We start from the raw sequence: 15,629 nt of genomic DNA, 5'->3' as shown, positions 1-15,629 counted from the left end.
TATATATATATATATATATATATAATATAAAATAATTTTAATTAAATTTAACATAATAAAATATAAATTAATTTTAATTAAATTAAATTTAATAAAATACAAATTAAATTTTATTTTAATTTTTTGCATATAATAAATATTCGTGGTTACTATCATACTTCCGCAAATTTTATCTACAAATATTGGCAAGTAAGGATATTTTTGTGATCTTATTTTTTATATTTTTCTAAAATTTCTATTCCACTTTAATACTTATATGCTAAGCTTTTTTTTATATTGTTCTAGAATTTAACTCTTTAATAAAATCAACACGCGAATTTAAATGATCTGATCCGTGTTAAAAAAATGCATGTTGGTGATGTTTTTCTTGACGAGTGACCATTTTTATTGTTTTTTAAAGTAAAACACCTTTTCTTCTTACCTAATATTTATGTTCAATAATAAATACTCGTAGGACTAACTATTCACCACGAATGATACCAATAATAAATACTTGTAGAACTAACTATTCACCACAAATTTTATATGTGAATTCCACAAATATTTTTGTCATTCTTATTTTTTATATTATTCTAAAATTTACATTACCCTTATATTTTAAGTTTTTTTTTTTATTATTCTAGAATTTACTCTTTAATAAAATCAACAGGCAAATTTGAATGATCTTATCCGTGTTAAGAAAATGCATGTTGGTGATGTTGCTCTTGACGAGTGACAATTTTTGTTTTTAAAGTAAAACACCCAATACCTTTTCTTCTTACAGAACATCTATGTTCAATTCAAACACTTTCATTACAAAAATGTTCTCCCATCGTAAGAATGCTCGCTTCAACAATCAAACAGTTGCTCGTGTCGGATAAGTTAATTAGTTTAATCAGGCTAATATTCAACCTTTATAAAGGTCTTGTTGCATATAATACTAACGACTTGTATTATTTACAAATTTATTAAAGAAATTGATTATTTTAATAACATTACGCTGACTTCTGTTATAAATCTTCAAAATTAGAGGGAAAAAATCAAACTTATTCTATCAAATGATCAACAACATATCCACATCAAATAATATAAATAATAATAAAAAGAATAATAAGCAACTTATGTCACATGCAAATTGACTTGTAAATTAATCCTACCACTGTCTCACCATAATCCATGGAAATGGTTCTCTGATGAAGCACCAAAACTTCATGGGGATTAAAACAGAAATGTTGACGAACCCTATTAGGGTTAGTCTTAGCTTCATGCTCCTCCTTTTCATCACAACAAGTGCTCAAACACTAACTTACATGAACAGTTTCTGTGAAAACTCAACTCTTGTTAGCTCCTCATACAAAGCCAACGTGGACACCCTTTTCTCATGGGTAATGACAGACTCATACAAAAGCGATGGATACAACTACACCTCTGTATATAGCGACAACCACAGCAATGATGATGCTGTTTATGGACGGTACAGTTGCAGATACGACATCACAGGGTATTTTTGCCGGTTCTGTATCAACAGTGCATCCAGTGAACTCACTCGAAGGTGTTCCAACAGTGTGGGAGCTATGATATGGTATGACATATGCATCATCCGTTACACAAACCACAGTTTCATTGGCCAAGTTAGTTTATCTCCAATATTGAATACTACCGGAACCAGAAAAATCAAGGTAATGTTTCAGTATGGAACATAAAAACTCAGATAGCTTAAGGATGTTTTCGTTTTTTTAACACGACATCAGTTTGAAGTATGCAAGACTTCTTGAGGTTAAGAAGTCTGATTGTTCGCTTTCCGAGCTTTTATTCCTTTTAGTTAAGGTTTTTTATCTGCCAAATGCAAAGTTAAAACTTTGAGTAAGAGAGATTTAAGCCTAGTTTCATTCCTACAAATGACATACAGTATTATTGTAAATGTAAAAAATTATATTCTAAAGTAAACAAAGTTTACTATATATAGTTTAGGATTGAATAACAATATAAAAACCTTTTATACTGTTGTTAACTGCATATTTTGTCCGTGATATGCATATGTCATTTGATGTGTTATTATAGTTAATTTTGTTTTTTAAAATATTCTCTAATAAAATTCCCACCATTAAAAAAAAGAAGCTTTTATTATGACTTTGTTTTACAATGTCATTCACTACTATTTTTAAGAAAGTTATACTAAAAATTAATAAACTATACTAGTCTGTGACTCCATGACAGTATAAAACTATTTTGTACTGAAGTTTTTCTAGTCTTTTGAATGTTCTTTAGTTCACTTACAATTCAATATTCTATCGTAAATTTTGATCCAAACACAGGACTCATCAGAAGTTAATAAAACTGAGGATTGCATGAAGAGTTTGATTAGAAAGGCAACGGTAGAGATGAAGACATATTGGGCAGTGGATGAGTTTGATTGGGTTGACAATGAGAAAAGATATGGGTGGGTGCAGTGTGACAGAGGTATTAAAAATGATCAGTGTGGTGAGTGCTTGCATGCATTGTTAGACATATTTCCACAGTGTTGTTCTACAAATGTACAGTGGGGAATTTTTGGTCCAAGTTGTAGCATGAGGATGGATGATCAAATTTTTTACACGAGTTCAGGTTAGCGTTTATAATATGGGTCCTCTGTTGAAACTTTGGTGTTATCTTTATGCTATTTAAAATAAGTTGATATGAAATTAGATTTTTTACTGAAATTTTTTGTGTTGTCTTCTGTTGTTCAAAATACTTTGATTTATTCTGATTTTGAAAACATAAACATAAAGAAGAATAAATACATAATTTTTTTTATGAGCTAAAAGAGAGAAACTTCTTCACATTTAGATTTTTCCATTTTATCTACAGAATTTTGGTGTAGAGTAGATAGGACTATTTATTAGTGTTCCTCTGTGTAGCCTAGCAGCACGCTATTGGAGTTTATGAATGTTTAGAGTTGCTTATGCACATATTCTCTTATGGAATTCAAGATAAGCGTACTTTAGGAAATCTTTTACTGAGAAGCAACTCATTACTGTAGCTTTTATTCCATGCTAAGAACAAGTATCATTGGGTGGTACCCTTAAGATGTTACATTTTTCCTACAACAATTAGATTCTGTTTTCCCTGTGATTCAAGCTGACATGTGAAAAACAAAAACTCAATTAACAAATTACTATCCAAAAAGGACTTTTATGAAAGGGCCTGATTAGGATAGAATAGATGTGATATTGATCCATAACATGTGACACTGACTTTATATTTCCTCTCTATAATTTCTATACCTACTCTGCAAACCTTTCACATTTACTATTGCTACTGTTATAACGATAAGCACTTTATTTAGGCTTTGAGTACGTTTATCTTTTCTTTCTGTTTGCATAATGTGAATCTGAATGTGTAGATGATTAAAATTATAAGTTTTCATATGTTTTATCCTGTTGTAGGCAACGGAGGTGTTAGCAAGCAAAAAAAGTTGATAATTTCCTTTAGTGTGTTGGGGTTTGTAGCTCTACTATCTTTAAGTCTCTACTGCTTTTGGCACAGGAAAAGAGTCAGAAAAGGTAATTTGCTGCAATAACACTTGCTTGGTTTTTGAAAAAGATTGGTTTTCCATACTCAAATTTGAACTCAAACTTGTCATTGTAGATACGATGCAGTTTGATGAGGAATCATTGAATGGAGATCTACCTACAATCCCATTAACCGCAGTTCTACATTGTACAAATAACTTTTCAGAAGCATCTAAATTAGGGGAAGGTGGATTTGGCCCTGTTTACAAGGTATTAATGATTTGGAATATGGAATATAGATTCTTTACGTTTGGCATCTTTCTATATGTTCTAATTTATTGCAAGCTTTTATCAGGGAATTTTAGCAGATGGAAGACAAATCGCAGTGAAAAGGCTCTCACAATTTTCTGGTCAGGGTTCACAAGAGTTCAAGAATGAAGTGATGTTTATAGCTAAATTGCAACATCGTAATCTTGTGAGACTTTTGGGGTGCTGTTTGGAGGAAAATGAGAAGATACTTGTATATGAGTATATGTCTAATTCAAGCCTCGACTTTCACCTCTTTGGTGGTATGTTTTACATATAGTTTTAGTGAATAACTTTTTCATGAGCGTTTGTAGTTTTTATTGCTTTTTCTGAGCTCCAAATTAATCATGGCCTACGGAAACCAATCAAGTAGAGGTGCTATTGGCTTTAAAGTATTGATGTGAAACTGATTACAGGGTATATTATTTATTAGCTTATATGACAAGTGCTAGATGATCTTGATATGTAGTTTTCTTTAAGAACAAGAGCAAGAAATCAAGATCATAATAATAATATTCCCAGAGAAAGTTGTGGGGCTATGTTCATTTCTATTCATAATGTGAAATTGAGTCCTTAAGTGCTTTTTTTTTTCTTCGCATGCTGCTCTTTCTTTTTTACTTTTTGAGTTATCTTCTTTGTTTTGATGCTCTCAGACGAAGAGAAGAGAAAGCAACTTGATTGGAAACTAAGATTAAGCATTATCAATGGAATAGCAAAAGGTATTTTATATCTTCATGAGGACTCTCGACTCAAAGTAATTCATAGAGATCTCAAAGCTAGCAATGTTCTATTAGACCATGAGATGAATCCCAAGATATCAGATTTTGGATTGGCCAGGGCCTTTGAAATAGGACAGAACCAAGCTAAGACAAAACGAGTTGTGGGCACCTAGTGAGTTATACTAATCCAGTTTTAACCATTTAACCATTTGAAAAAAGAAGTTTTTGTTATGTACAAATCATTCAATGTATAAGAGGAATAACAAAGTTGTATTGCTTCCGTGCAGTGGATACATGGCCCCAGAATATGCTATGGAAGGATTACTTTCTGTGAAATCGGATGTTTTCAGCTTTGGAGTTATTGTCCTTGAAATCATTTGTGGAAGAAAGAACAGTGGATTCCATCTATCAGAACATGGTCAAAGTCTTCTTTTATATGTGAGTTTTCTCTCCTATTGTTTAAGAAGTCATTGAACCATAGAGCTTAAGAACATTCACAAATCACAATTACATGCAGGCTTGGAGAATATGGTGCGCAGGAAAATGTTTGGAATTGATGGATCCAACACTGATAAAATCCTTCAGAGCAAGTGAAGTTGTCAAGTGCTTACACATTGGTTTGTTGTGTGTTCAACAAGATGCAGGAGATAGACCAACCATGTCTACAGTTGTTCTAATGCTAGGAAGTGACACAATGGCCCTTCCAAAACCCAACCACCCTGCATTTTCTGTTGGAAAATTGACCTCTAATGATGCATCAACTTCAAGAAGTTCCAAGAATCTTTCTATTAATGATGTAACAGTCTCAACCGATTTAGTAAGGTAATAGGGAATATTTTGGGTTATTGAGAAGTATGTATTCTTTCCATTAAAAACCGTAACATTAATAACACAAAGATACATTAATAACATGTCCTTAATTACCTTTTGTTTGTCACTTAGGAATACCATTTGTTTGATGGCATTATCAATGTCATCAAGAAGTAAGTCTAAGAAGCAGTCTAAAGTCTCATTAGGTTCTTGCTCCTCTACAGCAAAATCATGAACAAGATATTGAGTATTGGGATCTCTTGCAAAAACCATTCAAAGTTCCCTCGAACTTTGTTATCAAATAACACCCATCTAAATCCATGATTGGTCTACATGCCATTTTGTGTTCAAGGAACATGTAACAGTTTCCAGACCTAGTTAACAACATTCCAGCTGAAATTCCTAATTGCAACTTACAACTTTTGCCAACATTAACCCGTTGCAATTATGCAGAGTAAGACCATAACTTTCTTTCCCTTCATGCCATTGTCTAACTTAACTTTACCTTTTCGGAAGATCTTAACTTCTTTGCAACCTCACATTCCTTTTGTTGTGGACAGACCTTCCATGGTTGTGCTTTACTTTCAAAATCTTCAATATCAGTATTCAGTTTCACATACCCAAATGACAAATCAATGTCTTCAACTCCAGTTTCACATACTTCAGTTTCACATACCCATATGACAAATCAAGGAAGAAGGAAGTTAAACAGGGGGAGAAAGGTATACCGGTAGAGGAAGAAAATGGAAGAAAAAAAGAAGTAAATTCATAATTCTATGTGGAAGATATGGAGGTGAAGGATGCTGTTTACACTTCCATAAATAAATAGAAAGACATCGTAATGACAACCCTTGTTTCAAAAAGTTTATTACTTTAATCCTCCAATGGATGGTCCACCATGTAACATGCGGCTCAATACTACACATCAAAGCCATGGCACAAACTCTAAATCAAAATAAATAATAAATAAAAGACAAAAGAGTAACCATTTACTTACTTGAACCACATGGTGGTGGACCAAAATATAAAACAAAAAAAGTTATGAGATATAAAAAGTTTGTTAATTTATTATGAGAATAAAAAATTACATAAATTTATTTTGAAGACCAAACCTAAGAAAAAACTATAATTTGCTCCGATAAAGATATTTTGACGAATGTTAATTACAAGGGTTATAAATTTAGAAATACAAAGCGTACCAAAAAAGTCAAATTAGAATTAAAACGCGAATTTGACTCATCTGATCAGTGGTTAGAAAAATGTGTGTCGGTGATGTTTGTTTTCTTGACTAGTGACAAATTCTTAATGTAAATTTCTCTTCCTTTTAAGCTACAATCCAACACAGCATTCAATTCAAACACTCTCGTTAGGAAAACGTAATCATCACATGAAAAATGTTCCATTCAATAATCAAACCGTTGGTCGCGTGTCAGATAAGTTCATTAATATACGATAATTCAAACTTGACAGGTCTTGTTTACATACAATAATACAAAGTTGATTCTTTTAATACCACTGCACTGACTTCAACTATAAATTACATTAATCCTTACGAATCGTTTGAAAAATACTAAAACGTGTATCTTTATACAAATGTTTGTTCCAAATGTTAAAAGTCAATTGTATATATATACAATCCCCAAACTCTTCAGTGTTATATTTTTAATATCTCTACTTGTTGAAAAACAAACTTATCACATCAAAAGATTAACAACGTATTCAAATAAAATAATAATAATAACAATCAACTTATGTCGTTAGCAAATTGACTTGTAAATTAATCCTAGCACTGTTGTCTCACCATAATTCACTTCACTTTATCAGCCTTGTAAACTAATATAACAGATATATAACAGCTTTTCTATATATCAGTTCTTGCTCTTTTCCTTTATACATCACTGTGTATACAACTGTTTGATGTGTGTATTACTAATAAACTAAACTTATCATCTTCTCCTTTCTTTCTTACACTTCTCTAATACAGCACCAAAACTTCATGAGGATCAAAGCAGAAATATCCATGATCCCTACTGGGATTAGTCTTAGTTTCATGTTTCTCCTTTTCACCACCGCAAGTGCTCAACCACCGATTTACATGTACAATTTTTGTGAGAACTCAACTCTTAGCTCCTCATACAAAGACAACGTTGAAACCCTTCTCTCATGGCTAACCACAGACTCATTCAAAAGCAACGGATACAACTTCACCACTGTAAATAGCAACAACAACAACAATGATGATGATGTTTATGGATTGTACAGCTGCAGATACGACATCACAGGGTATTTTTGCCAGTTCTGCATCACCACTGCTGCCACTGAACTCTCTCGGAGGTGTCCCAACGCTGTAAGAGCTATCATATGGTATGATGTATGCATCATCCGTTACTCAAACCAAAGTTTCATTGGCAATGTTACTTTAACCCCAACATGGAATATTACAGGACCCAGAATAATCAAGGTAATGTTTCAGTAAGGAATATGGAAATTCGGATAGCTTAAGATAGATGGTTTTATTTTTTTAAACATGATTATTGTGAAGTATAGAAGGGGTTCTTAGGTTAAGTCTGATTAGTTTTAGAAGTTTTTTTTTTTCTCTCCAGTTTAATTATGTTTTTATATGCAAAAGTCAAAGGTAAAACTTTGAACAAGAGATTTAAGTATAGTTTCATTCCCACAAACGACCTGTTGGTAAGATATTATTTTTAATTCCAATTAAAATTTTAGAATTTTAACATATTATATTTAGATGATGAAATTCATGTTTCTTTGTGTTTTAAATCCTATTAGATAGAATATTTTAATTTCTGTTTAACAGTTAGGTTGTATTAATGTAAAAGAAAAATTACACAGCCAATCAATCAAAAGTTTGTTAATATAACTTTCAAAAATTATTCTACAATCAACAAACTTTACTATCATGGTTTAGGATTGAATAACACCATATAGTCATTTACTTATGTATTATGCATATATGTCAATTGATAATTTATATACAGCATTTTTATTTGAATTTTATTTATTTATTTTTTGTGTGTTCTCCAATAATATTCTCATCATTAAAAAAATGTCTATTATGACTGTGTATATAGAGTATAAAACTGTTTTGCAATGTAGTTCAGTATGATTTTTAAGTTAATACTTATAATTTGTGATTCCATGAGTAAAACTACTAAAGTTTTTTGGGTTTTTAAAAATCCTTTATATTTAACATTTTGAGGTTGTGCTATGCTAATTCACTTTAAAATCAAACTTCTATCTGAAATTTCTTCATCCAAATACAGCATTCATCAGAATCTAGGAAAGCTGAGGACTCTGTGCAGAGTTTGATTTGGAAAGCAACCGTAGAGACGAAGAAGTTTTGGGCAGTGGATGAGTTTGATTGGGTTGACAATGAGAAAAGATATGGTTGGGTGCAGTGTGATAGGGATATTAAAAGTGATGAATGTAGTGAGTGTTTGCATACATTGTTAGACATATTTCCAGAGTGTTGTTCAACACACGCACAGTGGGCAGTTTTTGGTCCAAGTTGTGGCATCAGGATGGATGATGAGAAGTTTTACCAGACTTCAGGTTAGGGTCTATTTTGAATTTTTTATAATGTTTAAAAACTATCTTTTTAGAAAGAAATACGAGGTAGACATTTGGATTTGTTTTTTCCATTTTACACACATATAATTTCAAAATGACCTTTTTAACTCATTAAAAGAAAAAAATAGCATTTCTTTCTGTTTGGCATAGTTTACTTTTAATTTTGGTCTCTTGGATTATTTGTGTAAGTGATCCCAAAGGGAAAAAACTATTCTTTTAATTTTAGGAGAAATTATATATATCTAAAATTGTAAAATTGTAAGATTTGTAATTTCAATCTCTTGTAGATTTTGTCTTCATCTGTATGATCCCACTATTTTACAGGGTTCCAGTTAAATTTATTGTGTTATATTCGTTGTGCCTTTGAGGTGTTTGGGAAAATGTTTAAAGCAGAGGAACTGTACCATGAACTAAGTGTTTAAAAAAGAGTAACGTTACAATATATTGATCGATAGCTTTAATTCTTTTTTATGTATATAAATAGAAATAATAGTTTTTTGGTAGATTCTTGGGATGTGAGTTGATTTATTACAGAGATTATGTGCAATTCGAAACTCAAACTGATGGGTAATGAAGAGGGTAACCTTGATTACTTTTTATATGCCCTCAGGTTGATTCTAAGGCTTTATTCATTACTTATATATGGTTTTTCCTTTAAGTTAATGCACAGATTAAACTTGATCTACCAAATCGTATAGCTTGTGCGATGATGGAACTTGTATGTGGTTAAACAGGTGTCGTGAATCTTTTCTTTTTTCTAGTATGTTAATTCTTTTCATTAATGAGTTTATCTTTATTGATGTCCTTTAAAATTATTTGGGATAGTGTAATATGAATTCTTTTTATTCCTGTCCTGTTTATTTGGACTCTGTTGAATGTATATGGTAATTAAATTGTGAAGTAGCACCATGATAATGTACATTTATCTTTTCTTTTTATTTGCAGAATGTGATCTGAATAATGTGTAAAAGATTAAAAATGTAATTGTTCATCTTTTATACCGTATCAGGCGATGGAGGTTCAAGTAAGTCAAGAAAGTTTATCATTTCCTTTAGTGTGTTGGGGTCTGTAGCTCTACTATGCTTCGGTGTCTACTGCTTCTGGTACAGGAAAAGAGTCAGAAGAGGTAATTTGCTGCAGTAAGTAAACACTTGCTTGATTTTTTAAAAAAGATTGCTTTCAGGTCCTCAAATATGGATTCAAAAACTTGTCATTGTAGATAAGATGATGTTTGATGAGGAAACGTTGCATGGCGACCTTCCTACAATCCCGTTAATCGCAGTTCTACATAGTACTAATAACTTTTCAGAAGAATCTAAATTAGGGGAAGGTGGATTTGGTCCTGTTTACAAGGTATTAGTGATTTGGAATTTGTAATATAGATTCTTTACATTTGGCATCTTTCTATATGTTCTAATTTATTGCAACTTTTATCAGGGAATTCTACCAGATGGAAGACAAATTGCAGTGAAAAGGCTCTCGAAATTTTCTGGTCAGGGCACACAGGAGTTCAAGAATGAAGTAATGTTTATAGCTAAATTGCAACATCGTAACCTCGTCAGACTTTTGGGATGCTGCTTAGAGGAAAAGGAGAATATACTTGTATATGAGTATATGTGTAATGCAAGCCTTGACTCTCACCTCTTTGGTGGTATGTTTTACAGATAAATTTAGTGAATAGCTTTTTTTTCCCTCCATGCTCTGTCCAATAATTACTATTTGGTATTTGCTGAGCTCTTAAGTTTTTTTTTTGCTCTTTCTCTTTTGAGATATCTTATCTGTCTTAATGTTGTTAGGCGATGAGAAGAGAAATCAACTTGATTGGAAACTAAGATTCAGCATTATCAATGGAATAGCAAAAGGTATTTTATATCTTCATGAGGACTCTCGACTCAAAGTAATTCACAGAGATCTCAAAGGTAGCAATGTTCTATTAGACTATGAAATGAATCCCAAGATATCAGATTTTGGATTGGCCAGGGCATTTGAAATAGGACAGAACCAAGCAAATACAAAACGAGTAGTGGGCACCTAGTGAGTTTTACTAATACCTAGCACCGCTTTAAGTAATAGGATTTTTCTGATGCAGTGTTAACTACTTAACCATTTGAAAAATTAGATTTTTGTTATGTATTAATCATTCAATGTATAAGAGGAATAAGAAAGTTGTATTGCTTCCCTGCAGTGGATACATGGCTCCAGAGTATGCTATGGAAGGATTATTTTCCGTGAAAACGGATGTTTTCAGCTTTGGAGTTATTGTCCTAGAAATCATTTGTGGAAGAAAGAACAGTGGATTCCATCGATCAGAACATGGTCAAAGTCTTCTTTTATATGTGAGTTTTCCCTCGTATTGATTCAGGAATTATTGAACCATACTAACTAGTACTTACATCGTTAAGAAATCACAATTACATGCAGGCTTGGAACATATGGTGTGAAGGAAGATGTTTGGAATTGATAGATCAAGCATTGATAAAATCCTTCGTAGCCAGTGAGGTTGTGAAGTGCATACACGTTGGTTTGCTTTGTGTTCAACAAGATGCAGCAGATAGGCCAACCATGTCCACGGTTGTTCTAATGCTAGGAAGTGACACAATGACCCTTCCAAAACCCAATCACCCTGCATATTCTGTTGGAAGATTGACCTCTAATGATGCATCAACTTCAAGAAGTTCCAAGAATCTTTCTATTAATGATGTAACATTCTCAACAGTTTTAGCAAGATAATAGGGAATGTTTTCCGTTGGTCAGGAGTACGTATTCATTGAATTTAAGACCATAGCACTTATCAAGCGTGGTATGTTTCTTTCTTCTTATCTTGATGTTTTTAAGATGATAGAAACAATGAAATTAGGAATATTGATTCTCATTTTCTTTACATGATTCCTCACATTATAAAATCCATTTTAAATTGTTATAACTCATAACTAAAAAAAAATTAAGAAACAAACAAACTCAATTTTATATCAAAATTCATATGCCTCTTCTTCCGTACATTACAATGGAAATTGCTTTTATAAACAAAATTAGGTAAAACACTATATTCCACATAAATTCCCACTACTCATTTCACAATGTTATTGACTCTTCAATACCCACATTATAAGGAAGATTAAGAACACTAAAGTTGAATTTCGCATCTTATTTTTAAATTTAACTCGTGTTTTTTATTAGCATGTACAAAATAACGTGATGGTATATTTTCACAAATTTATCATGTACAGTTTCTTATTCTTTTTATTCTTAGTGTATAGCTTTGATTCTCTTAATTTAAAAACATAATAAAAAATTATAATAACCTTAAAACTACGTTGATCTATAACATCCCAAAATACAGTAATTACTATAATTCAGAATTAATTACAATTAACAGTAAATCAATGCAGTCTTTATATTAATAAAACGAAGCACAAAAGCCGAACGGCTTAAAGTACAGAACCACTATACAAGAAACGGAAATAATACAATTTTAGGACGAACGGTTTTACAAAATAAATAACCGAACGTTCAATTTCAAAAGCGAACATCTAAACTAAAAGAAAAACGGGCGTTCTACTGCTCCGCTTTCACTTCAACTTCCACTAAGTTTTCTTCCTCGATCACATCCTCTAAGGTGGCCTCGCCTTCTGCTCACATCCACACGGATGATCATTGCAAGATAGGACGAACGTACATATACAATGGACAACACAAGGAAAACGAAAGGGTAAGCTTATATAATTTAATTCATACATCAACATATACGGTTAACATTTTCATTCACACACAGCAAGTAACTTAACATAGAATAACATAGAAATATATATATACTAGACAGACCGTCCGGACTGTATGAAACTGTGTAGCTACAGGCGTCCTTGCACCCGAGTGATGTAGTAACTGGAATACACTCATCAACTGCCACTCGAGGTTAGCTCTATCCAAAGTACCCCTAAGGAATAGAACCTCCTGCCATTCCCACACATGAACTACCCTCCTCTACATGAAGATGAGTATCACGGAATATCAGGATGGACCAAGCCAGCATTAGCATGCCCACAGTCATACTTTCCAATCCAATATTCAACATGTATGAGACGTTCCTTCCTGGAACGCTCGTCCAAAATCCATAATTGTATAATCGTTCCATATAATGTTCACCTTTTAAATCTTCATACTTTATTATCATTTTCATCATTCGTTTCAAATACCCAAAATAACGAACGTTCAACCCTCTAAAGGATAAGGGCGAACGTGAACAGCGAGACCGAGAAGTACTCGTCGCCAATCAGAATAACTCGACATATGATTATTTGAAGAACGTTACTGCTACTCAATTCAGTTGAATGAAATGACTCTAGAATGATACCATCAATATTCAGAATATTCTAAGTACCAAGATGTTAAGCAGAATCCAATCGGATGAAGATACAACAAGATGAGGAATTGACTACACTGTGAACCATTAGTTTAAAGGAGTCGACTGCCAGTCAATGACCGAACGCGACAATATACTTTTACGAAGTATTTGGACGAACGCTAGTTACGTCCGTTAAGAAAATCAAAGGTAAGGACGAGCGTTCGGTATAAGACCGAACACTACATTAGAACGAACGCTGGGTAGATGACCGAGCACCAATTATGACGAACGCTTGGTACAAAACCGAGCGCTACTTAAGACGAACGCTTGGTTTAAGACCGAGCGCTATTTATAACGAATGCTTGGTATAAGACCGAGCGCTATTTAGGACGAACGCTTGGTATAAGACCGAGCGCTATTTAGGACGAACGCTTGGTATAAGACCGAGCGTTACTTATTTTAAGGTGTAATTTAATATTATTTGATTTAAGGTATACGACATCTCTATGCTAAGCCGAACGCTCAAACATAGTAATTCAAATGGGGACGCTCGTTCTCGATCAGAGTTCTTTCCAAATGAAAGAATTCCATTCTAAGTCATTTTCAGGGAAACCGAACGGTATAAGACCGTACGATGACGAGCGTAATTTATCATAGGGAGAATTATCGTATTCAGATTTTTCAACTATCTTAACTCAACATTTCTCATAACGATTCATACTTTATAAATTCATATCCATCATTAATTCACATACTTTATAGAGTTCATCATATTAACAAGTCAAACTATACAATAGTCATCCATCTTTCAATCCATACGTATCAAAATCAACATACAGTTCAACCAACAGAAATCATATTCATCCAGTACAACAATGTTCGTTCATGCATACTCAAACAGACGATATACATATATCCATATCATGCTTTTATACAACATACAAGTATAAATTAAATTAATAAGCTTCCCTTACCCGGATCAGTGAGTGAGACGTCCTAATGCAAAGGTTTGGTTCGTCCTCCACGTTCTACCCTCATATTCACTTAATATCTTTCACTTAATCTAAACACCAAAATCAAAATAACTCAGATATCACCCATGCATGAACCCAGAATCTGGTTTCGCATGAAACCTAATGGACGAACGGTCAGAGACGAGAACTTACCAGCTCAGATCCCAATTCTGTTCGGTCCAGAATGACGCTCACGTCTCAGGGAACATTTCTACGGTTCTGAAACGTGAACGAAGAAGAAGGTGATGAGTTACAGTAGAGAGAAGGTGAACTGGTTCTAGAGAGAAGGTGGAGAAAAATGGAGAAATCAGTTTTGAGGAAGAAGGTGAGTGCATGCAGATAATGGGAAGGAGTGTTTCAGAAAATTCAATTCTCTTTCCCAAGTCAAACGGACGTTCACTCACACGCGGACACCTGTCTTCCACTACTGATTTTTAGAAGGTTCCAACTTGACACATGGCAGACGGGTGGCAGAGAGTGTGAGTGGATTTTAATGGTCTGAGTAATGTCGTGGTGCATTTTTCAATACACGGCAGAGTGGTTTAATTGCATTAAATCTGATTGGACAGGTGTTTTGTAGAGGTAATTATCTAGGGTCTTACATGATCTCTCTTAATCATATCACATGCCAAAAAGATAAGAAAATGACAACTCTTTTCACTTTTCTGAAATTAGATCAAATTAGGTAAACCCTCAGCTAGGAAAAGGCAAAACAATTTACATTATTTTTGGAACAAATTTTGAGAAGAAAAAAAGTGTGAAATTGTCTAAGAATTTTTACATTCAAGCAAAAATTCTCATGTATAATGAAGATATTAGTTTTTCTTAAAATAAAATATCCAAAGTCATAGATATCATAATGTGTAACCGGATCAAAATATATATAAAAAAAAAATTGCTGTGGGATGATGACATTGTGGAGAAATATTTATATTTTAGAAATTTTAATTTAATATTTACACGTGTCCTTTTCCATGGTGCTGTGTCTGAGTTATTGAATTGGATCGATAGTATAGCATATTTTGATTTCCTGTGAACTAAATCACACCGAATTTTGAAAGTTTTAGAGAGTAAAATCATATTTGTTGACACATACATAAATATGCATATGCATATGCATGTGCAAAGGTTACTGTAGTGTTGTTATAAGAGATTTTTGCATAAGGTGACTAGTTTCTTGGTAAACCTCTTCTAAGAAAAAAAAAATATCTTCTTTATCAATTAAAAATAATTTATGTATAAGTTACTTCTCTATATTTAACTTAATATTCAGATTAAAAAAAATTATGTTATATGATTAAAATTTTACAAATTAACATGTGTAAAATAATTTTAACTTATAAAAAGTTATTTTAATTTTTCGTAATTTTTTCACTTC

General features: G+C 32.6%; 2 protein-coding genes across 3 annotated transcripts; both read left to right on the top strand.

Annotated features, from left to right (window-relative positions):
* The first annotated feature begins 1,190 nt into the window (after positions 1–1,190).
* On the top strand, positions 1,191–5,398 carry LOC148202516 (cysteine-rich receptor-like protein kinase 25). Of its 2 annotated transcripts, none has more exons than XM_088109940.1 (8): positions 1,191–1,658; positions 2,295–2,583; positions 3,405–3,521; positions 3,607–3,740; positions 3,826–4,036; positions 4,430–4,667; positions 4,783–4,933; positions 5,013–5,398. In XM_088109940.1, the coding sequence occupies exons 1-8, from the start codon at positions 1,191–1,193 to the stop codon at positions 5,319–5,321; spliced, it is 1,917 nt and encodes a 638-aa protein (XP_087966066.1). In that variant the 3' UTR covers positions 5,322–5,398. The 2 variants fall into 2 exon arrangements, with proteins under 2 accessions (XP_087966066.1, XP_087966064.1); XM_088109938.1 differs by having other exon boundaries at positions 3,826–4,039.
* A 1,802-nt stretch (positions 5,399–7,200) lies between these two features.
* Positions 7,201–11,777, top strand: LOC124846262 (cysteine-rich receptor-like protein kinase 25). The gene is made up of 8 exons (XM_088109629.1): positions 7,201–7,766; positions 8,590–8,878; positions 9,906–10,022; positions 10,116–10,249; positions 10,334–10,547; positions 10,693–10,930; positions 11,082–11,232; positions 11,318–11,777. The coding sequence occupies exons 1-8, from the start codon at positions 7,302–7,304 to the stop codon at positions 11,624–11,626; spliced, it is 1,917 nt and encodes a 638-aa protein (XP_087965755.1). The 5' UTR covers positions 7,201–7,301; the 3' UTR covers positions 11,627–11,777.
* The last annotated feature ends 3,852 nt before the right edge of the window (positions 11,778–15,629 follow it).

Source organism: Vigna umbellata, chromosome 3 (genome assembly GCF_029865625.1).
Source record: "Vigna umbellata cultivar VRB3 chromosome 3, Vumbellata_1.0, whole genome shotgun sequence".
In the NCBI taxonomy this organism is placed as follows: domain Eukaryota; kingdom Viridiplantae; phylum Streptophyta; class Magnoliopsida; order Fabales; family Fabaceae; genus Vigna; species Vigna umbellata.
Note: the sequence above shows the minus strand (reverse complement) of the source record. Positions and strands in the feature narration are given on the sequence as shown.

Excerpts from the sequence above, each read along its gene's own strand:
- LOC124846262 (XM_088109629.1), top strand. The coding sequence starts at position 7,302 with ATGAGGATCAAAGCAGAAATATCCATGATCCCTACTGGGATTAGTCTT. Across the intron at positions 10,250-10,333 it reads GATTTGGTCCTGTTTACAAG|GGAATTCTACCAGATGGAAG; the intron begins GTATTAGTGATT and ends AACTTTTATCAG. Across the intron at positions 11,233-11,317 it reads GTCAAAGTCTTCTTTTATAT|GCTTGGAACATATGGTGTGA; the intron begins GTGAGTTTTCCC and ends AATTACATGCAG.
- LOC148202516 (XM_088109938.1), top strand. The coding sequence starts at position 1,191 with ATGGGGATTAAAACAGAAATGTTGACGAACCCTATTAGGGTTAGTCTT. Across the intron at positions 1,659-2,294 it reads CCGGAACCAGAAAAATCAAG|GACTCATCAGAAGTTAATAA; the intron begins GTAATGTTTCAG and ends ATCCAAACACAG. Across the intron at positions 2,584-3,404 it reads AATTTTTTACACGAGTTCAG|GCAACGGAGGTGTTAGCAAG; the intron begins GTTAGCGTTTAT and ends ATCCTGTTGTAG.